The following is an 18,647-nucleotide window of genomic DNA, read 5'->3' as shown; positions in this document are numbered from 1 at the left end:
CTGAAAGAATTTTCCCATCCTCACTCCAACTATCTGCTCTATATCACATTATCCATTTTTAAAAAACCTTTTTATTGTTATCTGTCTCTCATACTAGAATTTAAGTTCCATAAGGACAGGCACATTATGCATCTTGTTCACTGTTGAATTATTCACAACTGTACATGTATGCTTGTGCCCAGCACATCATAGGCACTTAATAAATGTTTGTCATTTGAGTGACTGGCTCACCCTGTTGGTCAGCCCACATTCCCATGTAGGAATGACCTGGGACTGGGCTTGGTCGTTAAGAGATTGTCTGGGCCCTAGAGCCATCTTCAGGTGATTGAAACAGGGAAATCTTAGGATTCTCTGTTTTTCTTCTTTTGTCTTTCCCAAGACTTCATGAAGGACTGCTAGCATTTTAATTTCTAATATATTATAGAAATCATTCCAAATGTATATGTATGTTATTTAATGTATATAAATATGAATATATATATTCTTAAGATATATGTGTATCTCAGATCAACTGATAGTCAAGTACAGAAACTACATGTGTGTTCCTTTTTAAAAGAATTAAGATTTTGCCATAAGTAAACTCACCAGTTTTCCCTAAATCAATCAGTTGTAACTATAAAAATGTTATCTAAAACTATAAAAGCTACTCAGATTGCTTTTTTTTTTCTACTTGGAAACAGGTATTTGGTGTTGGAGTTCCAAACCCATACCGATTGAGGCCATTCCTTGGGGCCAGAGTCCCTGTGAATAGCAGTTTCTCACCTATAATAAACATACACAATCCTCACAGCGAGCCTTTACAGGTGAGTTTATGGCAGTGATTTTTTAACGTGTTTCACTTCAGTGGAAATTAATGCTTGGTGTGAAATCTCAGTCTTTTACAGTTTTTAGATTACCTAAAACAGGTTTTTAAAATATATGCCAGTATGTAGTACTGAAGCAAGGTATTCTTTTAATGCTGCTTGTAGTCTGAACCTGAGGTTATATCAGTCTGGTTATTGAATTTTTGGAACCATTTTTAAAACGACTGGTTTCTCTGGTGTTAGTTTTAAGTGGCTCTGCATTTAATTTAAGAAGAGTTTTCATCTATATCTTCTCTATTAAACTGTTGATACATTTGTAAATGCTTTATTGGCCTTTCAGTTACTTTCACTATCTTAGTTTTGCTTCACAGAATTTACTTAATATTGTTAATCTGTCATTTTAAATAACAGTATTTAGTTTGGGTTGTGTTATTTATCAACTAGTGCTCCGAATTAAGACTTTTTTCATTAAAGAGACAATTGAAGAACTACAGCAAAATAATAGTTTCAAGTCTCAACTAGCTTAAACCAACTTGAACAAGTCCGGACAGCTTTCTTACCATATGTTTAATTTGTGTTGTGATGGCAGATGATTATGTTTAGTATTTGATTTGTTCAGTTGACAACTGAGAAAATAATAGTTCTCTCTAAAATGTTAACATATAACCAAAAAGTTTTCGAAAAGTACTCTGATTTCAGCAATATTGTATTGAATTTTTTCAGTGATTAAAGCAAACAATTCAAAACAATATTAAGCTCGAAACAATAATTAGTTTCAAAGAACAGTTAATAACTCAGCAACTAGAAGAGGGCATGGTAGGTTTTCAATTAAAATATTTAAATAAATGAATGTCATGCAACTCACTTTTTAGTCGTGATAGTCTCAGTTCAAAGAAATTTGAAAAGTCTAAATTTAAGCTAAGTGAAATGAGTCTCTGCTTTACCGGAATAATATGTGGCAAGTAATAATCAATGAGGGATTTCCCTGGTGGCTCAGATGGTAAAGCGTCTGTCTACAATGCAGGAGACCCGGGTTCGATCCCTGGGTTGGGAAGATCCCCTGGAGAAGGAAATGGCAATCCACTCCAGTACTATTGCCTGGAAAATCCCATGGACAGAGATGCCTGGTAGGCTACAGTCCATGGGATCGCAGAGTCGGACACAACTGAGTGACATGGCTTCATCTATATGAGGCCCCTACTTTTCTTGCTTGAGCTCCTTCTGGCCCAGTTTAAAATTTTAAACCCACTATTTGTATTTATTTCTAGTAATACTAAATTTTGGGTGATGGCAGCCTGGAAGTTAAAATCCAAGGAAAGGATAATATAAAACCACTGATTAAAAGCCAACTTATTTTTTACTTTGAAAAATCCAACTCCTGATCTTACCCAGTCTTTTAGTAATCATATTTCTGCCTTTGAAATCCCTCCTCACCCACCCTTGTCTCATGGCTGGTGTCGCTCCTGCAGGTATTTCCTCAGATCCCCACCCCGGCTCCCCAGTGACTTCCAGCCATGGACACTTGTTGCCATTGTAGCTTCTAGCTGTGTTGTCTGTGTGGAAGGCTATGTGGATACTTTCCAGAATAATGTTTACTCCCAGGGCCCATGGAGTTCTTCAGGACCAACACTGAAGAACTGAGCAGTAGCTTGAAAATAGCAGGTGGAGGATAAACACTGTGTGTTGTGTGAGCCGCTGAGCTTTGACGACGAAAGTGGGTTTTGTCATCCTAGCACTCCCTGGTAGAAAGGCTCATAAACGGTGAAGAGGAAAACAAGGAAGAATACAATGAGATATTCAGATCTGGGTTTGTGAAATGCCTGGGAGTTGTATGCTGAGGTAGCAAGCAAGGGTTCCCTGCAAACTCAGCTGCCATTGGGTGAGGATAGCCATTGATAAAAACACTGCCTCCAAATTCTGGTTATATGTAGCTGAGGATCTTCGTCGTGAAAGAGGGAAGTGCCTTGTCTCCTGCTTTTACAAGTGAGAAAGAGTTCCTCTCCATCATCAGTCTTCGTTTATATCCTTTTGCTGCTTTGGGGAATGGTGTACTTTCCCTGTTTCAGCTAACTTGTACCACAAAACTATACAGAAACCTCGTAAATTCTTGCTGCTTTCTTTTCTTGACTGTTTTTGAGTCCAAGAAATAAGAACTGTCCTCTCGTTCTCTCAGGCCCTGCTGTGTGAGCTGCCGTGTGCAGCAGCAGCAGCAGTGTCTCAGAGCCCCAGGGACGCACCACCTCCGTGGTTGCCCCACCGTGGACTGAGGGTCTTGCTTTCTGCTGGGAAAGATGGAGGTTACAGACTCAGCAGATGTTGGCCAGCCTAGTTAAAATACTTAAGTAGCTTTACAGTCTGTGTCTTTGCTCCTCAGCCTTTTGAGTCCTCAGACTACCGTCGAGAACAGCTGTCTCTGAATTCAATATTGAGTTTTTTTCTTTGGCTCGTCTAGTCCTTTTCCAGTCACGTAATACTTCAGTTCAGTAATATCACAGTGCACTTTTCATCAGCTCACAGGAGAGCAAATGGAAAGCCAGGGTTGCTCTCTCAGAACCAGTAGATTGGGATCTCCCTGGCAGTTCAGTGGTTGAGACTCAGCTTCCAGTGCAGGGGCACTGGTTCGATCCCTGGTCTGGGAACTAAGATCCCACATGCCACAGGGTCCTGTCAAAAAAAAAAAAAAAAAAAGAACCAATAGATTATCTCTGGAAGGCAGTTTTTTTTGTTGTTTTTCAGAGAAAAAATCCAAGTCCCTTCCTGATGGACAGTGTTTACTTGAGGTGTAATTGCCATATAACACTGTGTTAATTTCAGGTGTACAGACAGCATAGTGATTCAGTATCTGTATATATCACAGAATGATCACCACAGTAAGTCTCGTTAGCAGCATCACCACACATAATTACAAAAACTTTTTTCTTATGATAAGAAATTTTAAGATCTGCTCTTTTAGTAACTTTGAAATGTGCAGTTACAGCGTTGGTATTAACTATAGTCACTGTCCTGTCACATGCCCGTGACTTAATTGCTTTTTAAACTGGAAGGTTGTGTGGAAGACACTCTTAACCTGATCGTCCTGTGTGTCATGAACTTGTCCTCAAATTTAAGAACGTATTGTAAAGCAAGAAATTACACCTCATTTGTTCTTTATACAACACTAACACACAAGTGTGTTCTCACTGAAAACTATTAACAGTTCAAACGTGTAAGGCTGAAGCCTCCTTGAACTTGCTGCCTTCCAGTCCAGTACCGTCCAGAAGAACTTTCTGGTGCAGTGGGAGCGTTCTGTATCTGCTCTGTCCAGTACAGGGACCACCAGCCACTGGGGCTGCTGAGCATGTGAACTTGTGGCTAGGGTGGCTGAGGGCCTGAACCTTCAGTTTTATTTTATAGCAAGTGATTTAAATGACTGCTGTTATCACAGCTCCTGGCCAGAACCCTTCCTCACCGATAACCTTCGTGTAACCTCAGTGTGTCTCCTCAGGCCTTTCTCTGTGCTTGTGTACACGTAGGGGGGCACTCTGAAATTAACGTTCCTCATGGGATTTTGTTTTTAACATAAATTATCATTTGTATATATCATTGGCGTCCTTTCCCCCCTAAACTTTATTAAATTAGAAACAACTAGCAGGGGACTGAAAATCAGGAGTCTGTTATTCTAGTTTCAATGTTATCTTCCCTTTGATTTTATAATTTAGCCTTTACCTGTCCGCATTTCCATATTCCCTTCCCTCTTGTCAGGACTCAACCTTTTAATCTTGTTTTCAAACATTGTTAGGCTTGTTTCCTTAATACCTTGGAAGATTTCTAAATGAAATAACACACGGTGTTTTCTGGTTTTACAGAAAAAGTCCTATAAGTCACCCCATCAGTTAAGGTGCTGTTAGCAGTCAGTACTGAAGGGGAACAGTAATACATTGGAAGGCAAGTAATAAGACACAGACAAGATCATAGCTCCTTAGTCTTGGGTAAATCATTACGGTAACAACCACACACACCAAAAACAAAAGCCTTTAAGCATATACTAAAGTATTGCTGTCTGTCCTGCTTTGTCCTTTTTTATGTACTCCTGGTTTGTGATAAAGACAAGGAAAGGTTTTCCACCCATTCTCATTCTTCACCCCAGATTTGCATTTAATTAAATATATTCTTTATTTTTAAGAGGTAGGATAACCTTACTTTAAACAAAAGACTCCTTTTCTTTATATGAGCCAAGAGGCATACGACCCTTCTGTTCCTTGCTGTTTACCCAAGAGAAAGAAAAGCAGATGTCCACACAAAAACGTGGTGTGCATAACAGCTTTATCTGTAATGACCAAAAAACTGGAAACAACCCAGATGTTCATCAGCAAGTGAATGGATCTAGAATTGTGGCATATCCATAAAATCAAAAAAGAAATGAACTGTTAGTAAAAAAACAACATAATAGATCTCAAGATAATTACACTGAATAAAAGCAACCAGACATAAGAGTATACACTGTATGCTCCCATTTATATAAAATGCTAGAACACAGACTAATTTTGAGTGGCCAAGAGCAGCTCAGCGGTGCCTGGGGATGGGAAAGGGCTGAGAGTGGCAGGTGGATTGCAGAGGGTGTGAGGAAACTTTGGGAGGTAAAGGGTTTATTTAATATCATAATTGTGATGGTAGCTTCATTCCATCTTCATGTACATGTCAGAATCTATCTCGTTGTACACTTTCAAAATGTAGAGTTTTACTGTACATGAATCATACCTCAGTACAGCTGTTTTTTAAAAATATGTGTAGTTATGGCTGATTTGCATTATTGTATGGCAGAAATCAGTGCAACACTGTAAAAAGAAAAAAAATTTAAAGAAATTATTAGCTAAAAAAAAAACCCATGGGTGTAGGTACAAGCCACAGAGATATTAATAGTACCTGTGATTTTGCTTGCAGAAGACATCAGACATTTTCATCCTGCGTTGACACTGTTGCCTATCAATACGATATGCTCTTCACTATGTCACAGTTAGGGTTTCCCAGGTGGCTTGGTGGTAAACAATCTGCCTGCCAATGCAGGAGACACAGGTTCAGTCCCTGGGTCGGGAGTATACCCTGGAGTAGGAAATGACAACCCACTCCAGTATTCTTGCCTGGAAAATGCCATGGACAGAGGAGCCTGGCAGGTCGGCTGCAGTCCATGGGGTCGCACAGAGACGCGACTGAACGGCTGAGCACGCGTCACAGTTACAGTGGTTAGTAGGTCTGCTCCTGGGCCTTGCTGTCGATGTGTGAATAAAGAAGAACTTGTATTACTATAAGCAATACAGAATGTGTGTTTCTAAAATTTGATCCTTTCCAGAAACTGTTTCCTTGAGAAAATACAAAAATATATGTCCTCCAGATGGATTTTCTAAAATCCAGTCTCTGAAACAGCTACACTATTTTTGAGTTTGATATTTCGAAGTTACCTGTTTTAATTAAATATTGCACCATTGCTTATACATACGGGCACTGCCTTTGGTGCTGTGACACCATACTTATCCTACCAATACTTATCCTTTGTATCTATAAGCATCTTTTAAATTTTTTCTGATAGACGCAATTAAGCCATCAAACATTTCTACATAACAGCAAATCACTTGCATCGAGAATATGATTTTAACTTAACCATCATGTACTCTTCTGTCTCAGGTTGTAGAAATGTACTCTAGTGGAGGAGACCTTCACCTTGAACTTCCCACAGGGCAGCAGGGAGGCACCAGGAAGCTGTGGGTGAGTGCAGACGTGTTCTCGCGTGAGATCGCTTGAAACCAGTTATTTCCTTACATGCACCAGAAAACACGTAACTGCTCATCACCCAAAGAAATACGGGTGATGTCTCCATAATTGCTGTCTTAGCATTAAATGTGTATCAAATATATTTGAAAACTGGAGAGACTGAGAGTAGTAGAGTGGTATTAATCATTTTTGGAAAGAGCAGTGAACAAAATTGGTGGAATCTTTAACCCCCTGTGTGGAAAGGAAGAGATTTTAACTATTCTTCTACAGAATAATATTGGTAAAGCTGTCTATGAATCTAATCATCTATAATATGCTTTACACTAAAGCTGAAAAAAAAAAAAACTGTGGAAGGGATTCATGGTATTTTTAAAGGTACATAATTGAACATTCAAACTTATTGTTGATGGCGGGAGATGGCTTTTGCAGAGGGAACATAAGCCCTTGTGATGATTTAGAAATTAAGTTCTTAGGTGATCTCTCAATACATCCACATTTAATGGTGTTGAAGATGTATCAGTAGTTTGTGTAAGTGATGAGAGAACCACTTTCTCTTGGAGAATATTAGTAAATATTTACCAGATTAATGAATAGGTAGCCATTACCTAATTTGCAGAGGTTCCTGCCATAGGAGGATTGTTTTTATTCTTTAATGTTGTCTACTCAGCTTTAATCAGAGAAGGGAAAGGCATAGAATATTCAGCGCTTGTCGCTAAAATCACTGCTTATCCATAATTGAAGACACGTAGACTTCACCACATGAATAAGTTCTGAAGATCAAAGTTTCTTTGTTAATTGCCCTGTTAATTTAAAAACACACCACCTCTTGATTCTGTCATCTGACCAGTCTCAACCAGGGAAGGAAGGGATGTGCAGGGGACATTTTTTAGGATGTTAACTTGAACATTTAGAAACCAAATTGTCAGTGACTAAGTTAACTCCTAAGACATAGAAACACTCTAGCTGGTAGAAAGGTATGTAATGGACAGCCTTTTTATATCCTTTCACAAAAGTGTTTTGCCTTGAAATTATGATTTTGTTTGAAAAGACTTTGGAAGAAATTGTGTATAAAGCAATGCTTTATATAATTGATTATAAGGTATTAAATTCGTGTTATAATTCTAAATAGAAGAACTAAGAATTTACTGTTGATGGGCTTCCCAGGTGGCGCTAGTGGTAAAGAACCCGCCTGCTAATGCAGGGGACATAAGAAATGCAGGTTGAATCCCTGGGGGGAAAATCCCCTGGAGGAGGGCATGGCAACTCACTCCAGTATTTTTGCCTGGAGAATCCCATGGACAGAGGAGCAGGGCGGCTACGGTTCATAGAGTCGCAAAGAGTTGGACACAACTGAAGCAACTTGGCACACACGCTGAAATGGATTCTAATAAACATTAGAGAATTCAGATTTCTAGTTAAGAACTGTAATGTAGCAGACATGGAAAATTGCTTTAATATTCTTAGCAGCTACAAGAAAAAATAGTGATTCTTATTCCTACAAATCTAGAGTGGGATTGGCCTAGAGAAGGCAGCTGGCCTTGACCTCACTCCCAGCCTGTTTCAGTGAGCAAACCCCAGAGACCAGTCAGCTCCTGGAGATGGGGGTGTGGGCGATCCGTCTCTCATGGCCCCGAGAGGGTTCCAGTCACCTCTTTTCTACTTTGAGCCTAGAAAGTTAAGAGAATGGAGGTAAATGAAGACCAGTACATTCTGAACCACAGGGATTTCCTAAAATAGGCCAAAAGGTATGTGCAGAGAAACTCTGGAACTCTGCCCATTGAAGCCAGTTTATTATAAAAGCAGGAAAAGATTTATACCTCAAAAAAAAGTTTTTTTTCCAGTGCCTCTTCCTTCTAGTGTATATGTTGTATTCTCTTCCCTCTAGTGTATATGTATGTTTTTACGAACCTAAAAAGTTATGCTACTTTACACGCTAAGAGCCTTACTGAACACATTTGTTGAACTGTGGATTTGCTTGGGAACCTTGTTCTGTTAGGTTTTAAACGAAAGGAGAGCCAAGTCGGTGTTCCCTTAGTTATCATTTAAAGAGAATCCTGTGAACTTCTGGAAAAGCAGTTTCTCTTTGATGGTGATGTGTTTATTGTTTAGAGGATTTGTACTGAAATCCTCTAAACAAACACACCAATACAGCAGAAAAATTGGACTCTACCTTTTAATGATGGCTTTGCAGCTGACAGTTTGTTTTCATATAATTTTATCTCTTTTTTGTTTTGCTCAAATTTATATACCAAACTTCATCAATTTTAAGATACACACATTTTTATCATTTAACATCCTCCAAAATTGGACTATGCAGTATAATCAGTGAAATGAATGTGTTTGTTTAATTGGCAGTATTTTTTTCTATATAAAATAATAATACATCTTTTAGGTGATGTCATCTTATTCAATAAACTGTAGTGGTTTTGCTACATTCTGGTCTGTTAACTTGTCAGGAAATTCCTCCTTATGAAACCAAGGGAGTGATGAGAGCCAGTTTTTCATCTAGAGAAGCAGATAATCACACAGCTTTCATAAGAATAAAGACAAATGCTTCAGACAGCACAGAGTTTATCATCCTTCCGGTTGAAGTGGAAGTTACAACAGGTGAGTGGATGACTAAAGGAGCGTAGTTTGTCTTCACATCTTACTCTGGCAAGATGAAATATAATTGTGTACTCTTCTTTTTTCCAAGCTCCTGGAATTTATTCCTCAACTGAAATGTTAGATTTTGGCACACTGCGAACACAAGGTAAAAAAAAAGAGATAGTGTCATAAGTCTTTTTTAAAAATCCCTGTATTCATCGCTAAATGGCTCTCCTTTAACTCCTCTGTAATTAGTTCAGCTTTGAAAGTTATTTCTCAGTGTATTACATGATCTTGTACAAGTCTGCTTCTGGGAAGTCAGAGCCCTTAGGGGTTTACACCCCATTCTTCTAAGGGATGCCATTGCTTACCAGATGGGAAAGCAGTGTCATGGATAACTTAAGTCAAGTCTTCTTAATGGAAGATTGAGGCAGAAAGTAGTTTCTTAATCCAGTTTCTCACCTATTTAGTTATACTAAATCTTTTAATTGTAAAATAAAGGAAATAGATTTACTTCTGAATTTTTGTTTAGATATGGATTAATTCAGTTGCATTATAATAATGTAATGTTAGAAATCAGTCCCTGAGGTCAGAGAACGAATTCAAATTCTAAAATTGAAAATAACCAAAGAGGATTTATTAAAATAAAAAAAGAAGGCATGTAATACAGGCTTCCTCCTGTGGGGCCAAATGTAATTGAAATTTGGTTGTTTAGGATTGAAGACCCATTCTTGAAGGTTAGATTTGGTTTTAGTATAATAATTTCATATTGTGCTTTATTGAATTGCTTCATTGTGCTTTGCTGGAAAACTGAAAGATTGGTGATAATGTCAATTTCACTGAAAAAGTTTGTTTTTCGATCTGATTGTTTAGTTCTTACAGTACTCACTGTCCTTAAAAGTGAGGCAGTTCCTGTCTAGAAATGTTATTGTCACATTCTTTTTAAAAATGTGATTGTCATTCTACTTCATATTCTAAAATATATTTAAACTGATATAAGAGAAAGATTCTAACTTGTTATAGAAAACATACCACTTTAAGAAATGTTTCTTTTCCTTAATTTTAACAGATCTACCAAAAGTTTTAAATCTTCATTTATTAAATTCAGGAACAAAAGATGTACCAATAACAGTAAGTTTTCGCTTATATTTTTTCCTAATTTATATATTCTTTGTTTTTAAACTTATATCAAAGTTATAAAATAAACTCCTGCTCTAAAGGACATCTGTTTTGTGGTGACCTGGTGACACTTTGGTTCAAAATAGAGTATAGGAAACCTGTTCTGCCTGTCTGATCAGATTTTAAGGATGAGAAGGGCATGTGAACAGTCTTCTCCAAGGACTCTGAACTAGAGTTCATGAGGTTCCTATTTAGGCCTGTGGATTCTGATGAATCCTAGGATCTGTGTGCTGTGTATAAAGAAAAATAGGTTGTTAGACTTAAGGTATGGTTAAGTAAAAAAGAGATATAAGATTCAGATGAGTTGGAAGGAGAAATCAGGAAGCAGAGAGATGTGATAGGTAGTGGTCGAGTGCTGTTAACCTGTGACACAGGGGCCCCTTCTGACTAGCATCGGCCATAGTTATCCTCCGTAGCACGCTGGAACCAGGGTCCTCTCACCATCTCACGCATACGCATAGAACAAGTGACTTTGATGCCTTGTAGTGGAATTGGCATGTCATGCGATGGTTTGAGGGAGCTAGAGTATCCAGATTTTGCTTTAGCCCATGACCTCACCTCCTGGTCATGGAGGTGAGGTTCCCAAGTTACACAGAGAATAATGGAAGAGGAAAGCAGTGTATTTTTATTATAACCTGTGCTGGTGTCAGAAAACCTATATTCAGAGAACTCTGATAAAAGTGAGATAGATCAGCTGGGCTTTGAGACTTAGAGACCATTGTCCATTTCTACCCAAACCCAGAATTTACCACCAACTGATGGAGTAGAGACCAAGAAGAAGAGGGTACACAATCCCCAAGTAATGGGAGAGATGGTCACCCCAGGCAGCCACATTTTAATGCACAGTGACCTTGCTTACTGGGAGAGTTGTAGATTAAGCAGTGTCCTGTCAGACATATGACCTAGTATTTCTTGCTTGGTAGGAGAATTGGGAGTGAGTTAGGGGAATGGAGTCTGTAAAGAGCTTCCCCTAGGATACAGTGGAGCTGAAACTACCCCAGCCTGCAGTTCCTACCACTCCAGTGTTAGACCTGCTAAGTGTACTGGGGTTCAGGCCCCTGCTCCTCAGGGAGGTCTTCAAGGGCCGGGACCCTTCCATAGATGACATGTGTTTTTTTTTTTAAAAAAACAAACAAATGTATTTTTCTTTAAAAAACAAACAAACAAAATGCTGACTATTGTTGCTATATTAAGGGGTTAGGGATTATTTAATCTGTATTGAAGTTTTCACGAGTCTATAGAAAAATGAGCAATGTAAATATTTATAAAAATATGAGTGTGTGTATATGTCAACATAATTAACATAAAGTTATAAACACCCTTTCTGGATAAGAACCATTCTGAGATAATATACTTACTTCTTTGATGTTAAAATATTTGTTGTTTTATAAATAAAAGTAATACATAGTTGGGGAGAATTGTTTGGAGTTTTGTTTTGTTTTGTTTTTTTAATAGAATGAGTGGGAAAGTATTCTTTCCTCTTCTGTTTTTGGGGAGAGTTTGCGAAGGATTGGTGTTAATTCTTCTTTAAATGTTTGATAGAATTCACCAGTGAAGTCATCTGGACCTAAACTTTTGTTCATGGGATGTTTTAAAATTATTAATTCAATCTCTTTACTTGCTATAGGCCTATTCAGATTTTCTATTTCTTCTGGAGCCAGTTTCAGTAGCTTCTGTCTTTCTAGGAATTTTTTCATTTCATCTAAGTTACCTAATTTGTTGGCATACCATTGTTCAGTGTTTACTTATAATGCTCTTATTTTCTGTGAGGTAGATAGTAATGGCCCATCTTCCATTCTTGATTTTAGAAATTGTAGTCTCCTCTCTATTTAAAAAAATTTTTTCAGTCAGTCTCTCTAAAGGTTTGTCACTTTTGTTGACCCTTTCAGAGGACCAACCTTTGGTTATGTTAAATTCCTCTATTATTTTTTGGTTCAACATTAAACTACCCTTTGTTTTATGAATAAAGGTAGAAGAGAGTAGGAATTTCTCCTTTTTCCCCTCATCCCCAACATCCTCACATTTGCAAAAATAAAAAGTTAGACTTCCTTACAGACACAGACACACATTTCAGGTTTTACCAGTAAAATGAAAAGGCCTAAGAATCACCACTCTATTATAACATTTCAGAATCTCACTTTATACTCAGAGTTGTGATTCTTTTTCTTCAGACTTTTCCAGTTTAGTGTATCAGAGTCTCCTCCGTCATGGGATGTGACTCTTTCTGCTCAGTCTATCCAGGTTGCTTTGGCTACAACCTGCTTTTGTTCTCTGAACTTCCGGGTCCAGAATTTCTTCTGGAGCCCAGCTGGCAGCAAGGAGCACAGTTACCACATACGTGATGCTGTGTGCACACCTCCCTTTCCTGCCCACATGCTAGAGGCCTGGCCTCTGCACGACCTCCTGAAACTCCCCATCTGGCTTCATTCTAGGAGTCCCCTTTAAAGCCAGTCGTGCACATGCGTACAGGTCAGACTCTTGGCTGTGGGTGGATGGCCTGCTGTTGCCCCAGTTTGAGACATCAGATAATTGTTGTTATTATGTGTGTGTTCTTGCCTGCTGTCTGTCTCTTACTGGTTTCTTTGATCCTGTGGATTGTCTCGCACAGTGCAGGAGCTCTCATGCTTGTTGGGCAGATTTCAGGCCTGAAGTCCTGTCTCCATATGTACAGGCTTGGGGGCTTCCCTGGTGGCTCAAATGGTAAAAGAATCTGCCTGCAATGCAGGAGATCCAGAGTCAGTATTCTTGGCCTGGAGAGTTCCATGGACAGAGGAGCCTGGCTGGCTACAGTCCATGGGGTCACAAAGAGTGGGACACAACTCAGTGAATCTCATTTCACTTCAGACGTTTATTGGGAAAGTGCCTTTTCTTAGCCCACACATTCTGGTCTAACTTTTTACATACAATGAATGGACCCAAATGTCTTGAAAAATAAACATTTTCTAGAAAAATGAAATCAGCAATTCTAAGAATGTGAATGAAAAAAATTTACTATTTAATTCATTTATAGTAATTAAACATAAGTATAAATAGGCCCACGTTCCTACTTTTCTCTTTTATTAAGGAGTTTTAGAATACATTGTAAGTGAACATTTTTGCTCTTACCATGAGTTAGGCTTTATGGATTATCTTATTTGATGCAACTCTCCTGTAAGATACACAGGTCCTTCTTTTCCAAATAGGGAAAATGAGTCAGACCTTTTAAAGTAACTAAATTCAGCTATATAAAATGCAAAAGTTCAGTTCACTCAGTCGTGTCCAGCTCTTTGCGACCCCATGGACTGCAGCACGCCAGGCTTCCCTGTCCATCACAAACTCCCGAAGCTTGCTCAAACTCACCATCCTTTGAGTCGGTGAGGCCATCCAACCATCTCATTCTCTGTCGTCCCCTTCTCCTCCTGCCTTCAATCTTTCCCAGCATCTGGGTCTTTTCCAGTGAATCAGTTTTTGCATCAGGCAGCCAAAGCATTGGGAGTTTTCGCTTCAGCATCAGTCCTTCCAGTAAATATTCAAGATTTCCTTTAGGATTGACTAGTTGGATCTCCTTGCAGTCCAAGGGACTCTCAAGAGTCTTCTCCAGCAGCACAGTTCAAAAGCATCAATTCTTTGGCTTTCAGCTTTCTTTATAGTCCAACTCTCACATCTGTCCATGACCACTGGAAAAACCATAGCTTTGACTAGATGGACCTTTGCTGGCAAAGTAATGTCTCTGCTTTTTATTATGCTGTCTAGGTTGGTCATAACTTTTCTTCCAAGGAGCAAGCGTCTTTTAATGTCTTGGCCACAGTCACCATCTGCAGTGATTTTGGAGCCTAAAAAAATAAAGTCTGTCACTGTTTCCATTGTTAACCTGTCTATTTGCCATCAAGTGATGAGACTAGATACCATGATCTTAGTTTTCTGAATGTTGAGCTTTAAGCCTACTTTTTAACTCCTCTCTTTCACTTTCATCAAGAGGCTCTTTAGTTCTTCTTTGCTTTCTGCCGTAAGGGCGGTATCATCTGTGTATCTGAGGTTATTGATATTTCTCCTGGCAATCTTGATTCCAGCTTGTGCTTCATCCAGCCCGGCATTTCACATGATATGCTCTGCATATAAGTTAAATAAGCAGGGTGACAGTATACAGCCTTGACACACTCCTTTTCGTATTTGGAACCAGTCTGTTGTTCCATGTCCAGTTCTAATTTTTGCTTCTTGACCTGCATACAGATTTCTCAGGAGGCAGGTCAGGTGGTCTGGTATTCCCATCTCTTTCAGAATTTTCCACAGTTTATTGTGATCCACACAGTCAAAGGCTTTGGCATAGTCAATAAAGCAGGTAAGTTTTTTTAGAACTCTCTTTTTGATGATCCAGCAGATGTTAGCAATTTGATCTCTGGTTCCTCTGCCTTTTCTAAAACCAGCTTGAACATCTGGAAGTTCACGGTTCATGTACTGTTGAAGCCTGGCTTGGAGAATTTTGAGGATTACTTTGCCAGCATGTGAGATGAATGCAATTGTGTAGTAGTTTGAGCATTCTTTGGCATTGCCTTTCTTTGGGATTGGAATGAAAATTGACCTTTTCCAGTCCTGTGGCCACTGCTGAGTTTTCCAAATTTGCTGGCATATTAAATGCAAAAGTTACTTGAAAGTATATTAGGTATACTTATCAATCAAGTTTTTATGACTATATCATTTTGATTTTGTATTCAGTATTCCTATTAAAAGCCTGTTGGTTTATGTACCTGTCCTAGATCTACATCTGTGCCTACCTGTGTATGTTTTCTTCTAACATCTGAAGCCTATACTCTTGCTTGTGTTATGGTAGATTTATTTCCTCATTCATTCATTCATTCCCTCATCCACTCATTCAGTAAATATTCAGTAAGTATCAGCTGTATGCCAGCTTCTGTGCTGAGTACTCAGGATACAGCAGAGACTCAGAGAACCAAGGTCTTGCCCTTACTGAGCTCATTTTTTTTTAGTTGGGAGGCAGACAAACAGGTATGCAACATTATTGTAAACTGAGAAATAAACCGAATGGCATGTAAGTCGAGGAAGGAGTTGGTTTAGGTAGTGCTGTCTCTGAGGAGCTGACATTTGAGGTAATAACTGGAGAGTGAGAAGCAGGCCCCCATAAGGAAAGCAAAGCTGGTGGACAAGTGTTCCATCACAGGGATGAGCAAGTGCAAAGACCTGAGGGGCAGCTGCAAATGTTGAAACTCACCAGGCTCAGATGCAAAAGACGGGCTGGAGGGTCGAGCAGGGTTTCCTGGGCTCCTGGGAGGGGTTTTGGTTTTACTATAAGGGCAATGGAAAATTACGGAATTTTAAGCAAGGGTGTGATATCATTTGATTTATGTGTTATTAAAGTCACTGTAGCTGCTTTTTAGAGAATGAACTGAAGAAGGTTAAAAATCTGTTGCAGTGGTCCACTTGAGAGATGATGATAGCTTGGACTTCTTGCCTGATCAGCCAGGGTATGGACCCGTCTGCCATGGAAACTGAATATTAAGAGAGCTTCCCAGGGTTCTTCCGTAGTATGCCAGACCTACAGACTGGTGCATATGAGAAAGGTCCCTGCCTCCCTCCCTTCAGGGAATTCAGTGTCTCTTCACTTTTCAAGATATAAGACTACTTCCCAGGTGGAGCAGTGGTAAAGATTCCACCTGCCAATGCAGGAGATGCGGTTTGGGAAGATCCCCTGGAGAAGGAAATGGCAACCCACTCCCGTATTCTTGCCTGGAAAATCCCATGGACAGAGGACTCTGATGGGCTACAGTCCATGGTGTCACAAAGAGTCTGACATGACTGACCACACACACACACACACACACTAAAGTAAGCAATTCCTAATATAAGCTCCTCACAATCAGTAAGCAAGATGCCCAGGTTCAAGCCTTCCTGACACAGCTCGTCTATAGTGCAACTTTGAAAATATAGTTTTCCTCAACATTTTTTTTTAATTTTATTTTATTTTTAAACTTTACATAATTGTATTAGTTTTGCCAAATGTCAAAATGAATCCGCCACAGGTATGCATGTGTTCCCCGTCCTGAACTCTCCTCCCTCCTCCCTCCCCATACCATCCCTCTGGGTCGTCCCAGTGCACTAGCCCCAAGCATCCAGTATCGTGCATCGAACCTGGACTGGCAACTCGTTTCATACATGATATTTTACATGTTTCAATGCCATTCTCCCAAATCTTCCCACCCTCTCCCTCTCCCACAGAGTCCATAAGACTGTTCTATACATCAGTGTCTCTTTTGCTGTCTCGTACACAGGGTTATTGTTACCATCTTTCTAAATTCCATATATATGCGTTAGTATACTGTATTGGTGTTTTTCTTTCTGGCTTACTTCACCCTGTATAATAGGCTCCAGTTTCATCCACCTCATTAGAACTGAGTCAAATGTATTCTTTTCAGTGGCTGAGTAATACTCCATTGTGTATATGTACCATAGCTTTCTTATCCATTCATCTGCTGATGGACATCTAGGTTGCTTCCATGTCCTGGCTATTATAAACAGTGCTGCGATGAACATTGGGGTACATGTGTCTCTTTCCCTTCTGGTTTCCTCAGTGTGTATGCCCAGCAGTGGGATTGCTGGGTCATAAGGCAGTTCTATTTCCAGTTTTTTAAGGAATCTCCACACTGTTCTCCATAGTGGCTGAACTAGTTTGCATTCCCACCAACAGTGTAAGAGGGTTCCCTTTTCTCCACAGCCTGTCCAGCATTTATTACTTGTAGACTTTTGGATCGCAGCCATTCTGACTGGTGTGAAATGGTACGTCATAGTGGTTTTGATTTGCATTTCTCTGATAATGAGTGATGTTGAGCATCTTTTCGTGTGTTTGTTAGCCATCTGTATGTCTTCTTTGGAGAAATGTCTATTTAGTTCTTTGGCCCATTTTTTGATTGGGTCATTTATTTTTCTGGAGGTGAACTGTAGGAGTTACTTGTATATTTTTGAGATTAGTTGTTTGTCAGTTGCTTCATTTGCTATTATCTTCTCCCATTCTGAAGGCTGTCTTTTCACCTTGCTAATAGTTTCCTTTGATGTGCAGAAGCTTTTAAGGTTAATTAGGTCCCATTTGTTTATTTTTGCTTTTATTTCCAATATTCTGGGAGGTGGGTCGTAGAGGATCCTGCTGTGATGTATGTCAGAGAGTGTTTTGCCTATGTTCTCCTCTAGGAGTTTTATAGTTTCTGGTCTTACGTTTAGATCTTTAATCCATTTTGAGTTTATTTTTGTGTATGGTGTTAGAAAGTGTTCTAGTTTCATTCTTTTACAAGTGGTTGACCAGATTTCCCAGCACCACTTGTTAAAGAGATTGTCTTTTCTCCATTGTATATTCTTGCCTCCTTTGTCAAAGATAAGGTGTCCATATGTGCGTGGATTTATCTCTGGGCTTTCTATTTTGTTCCATTGATCCATATTTCTGTCTTTGTGCCAGTACCATACTGTCTTGATAACTGTGGCTTTGTAGTAGAGCCTGAAGTCATTTATAAAACATTAATGCTGTATAAATAATGGAGTAAGTTTGCTTGAGATGTCTTAAAACACCTTTGTATGACGTTTCCTTGCTAATTAATAAGAAATCACAGATGTTCTTAAATTTTACCTGTGCAAACTTGACGTGAGCCTTAGAAAATCTGTGCACCTACTATTAACAATACAATCGCTGTATACCAGAAAGTTATTTATTTATTTTTGCTTGCTTAAAGCAGTTGAGTCGTTTCAGAATGTCCTGGGCCTGGTGTCTCACTTGAGAGTTACTGAGCATAATTGGGTATGAATGTCGTGAGAAAGACTGGAACTATATTTAGAGCCTGCGCAAGCTGCCTTTCCTGGGAATCTTGCCACATTTTTTCCACTTCTCAATTATCTTTAAGTAAACAACAGTTAGTGACTGATGCTGAAATATATTGTTAGTATAAATATGCTTATTACAAGTTTCTGATTATTTATTACTTTTCATTTAAAGCCACCAGAATGAGCCAGCTGTTTAAGTCTTTCGTTTGTTTTGCTTTGTTTTTGTTTCCTTGAAAAACGGGTTTTTAACTGATTGGGGTGTTTTTTTCTTTGAATGGTAGTAAGTGAACACTTCAGACCATTTGTACAAAACGTGAGTCAATTGAATATTATTTTACTATTAGTGTAAATAATATTACTATTAGTAATACACTATTGGTAAAATAATATGACTATTATTTTAAGGTAGTATTAATAATACGGATATAAACTTTTCCTCTGGTAAGGAAAGTCTTAAAGTGTGTTTCATATAAGAAAAGCATTTTTTATCATCAACTAAGTTCTTACTACTTAACAATGACTATGTGATAAGAAATA

At 38.8% G+C, this 18,647-nt stretch overlaps 1 protein-coding gene across 2 annotated transcripts in view; it reads left to right on the top strand.

Moving 5' to 3' along the window:
• The window catches only part of TMEM131 (transmembrane protein 131), a 180,110-nt gene that overhangs the window by 113,034 nt on the left and 48,429 nt on the right, over positions 1–18,647 (top strand). For both annotated transcript variants that reach the window (XM_044925606.2, XM_025260667.3), the window contains exons 7-11: positions 681–803; positions 6,462–6,542; positions 9,005–9,155; positions 9,244–9,300; positions 10,204–10,265. In XM_044925606.2, the coding sequence (XP_044781541.2) occupies positions 681–803; positions 6,462–6,542; positions 9,005–9,155; positions 9,244–9,300; positions 10,204–10,265 (474 nt within the window). The remainder of the gene's footprint in view (positions 1–680; positions 804–6,461; positions 6,543–9,004; positions 9,156–9,243; positions 9,301–10,203; positions 10,266–18,647) is intronic.

Source organism: Bubalus bubalis, chromosome 12 (genome assembly GCF_019923935.1).
Source record: "Bubalus bubalis isolate 160015118507 breed Murrah chromosome 12, NDDB_SH_1, whole genome shotgun sequence".
Classification (NCBI taxonomy): Eukaryota; Metazoa; Chordata; class Mammalia; order Artiodactyla; family Bovidae; genus Bubalus; species Bubalus bubalis.
This window is presented reverse-complemented; position numbering and strand designations above follow the sequence as displayed.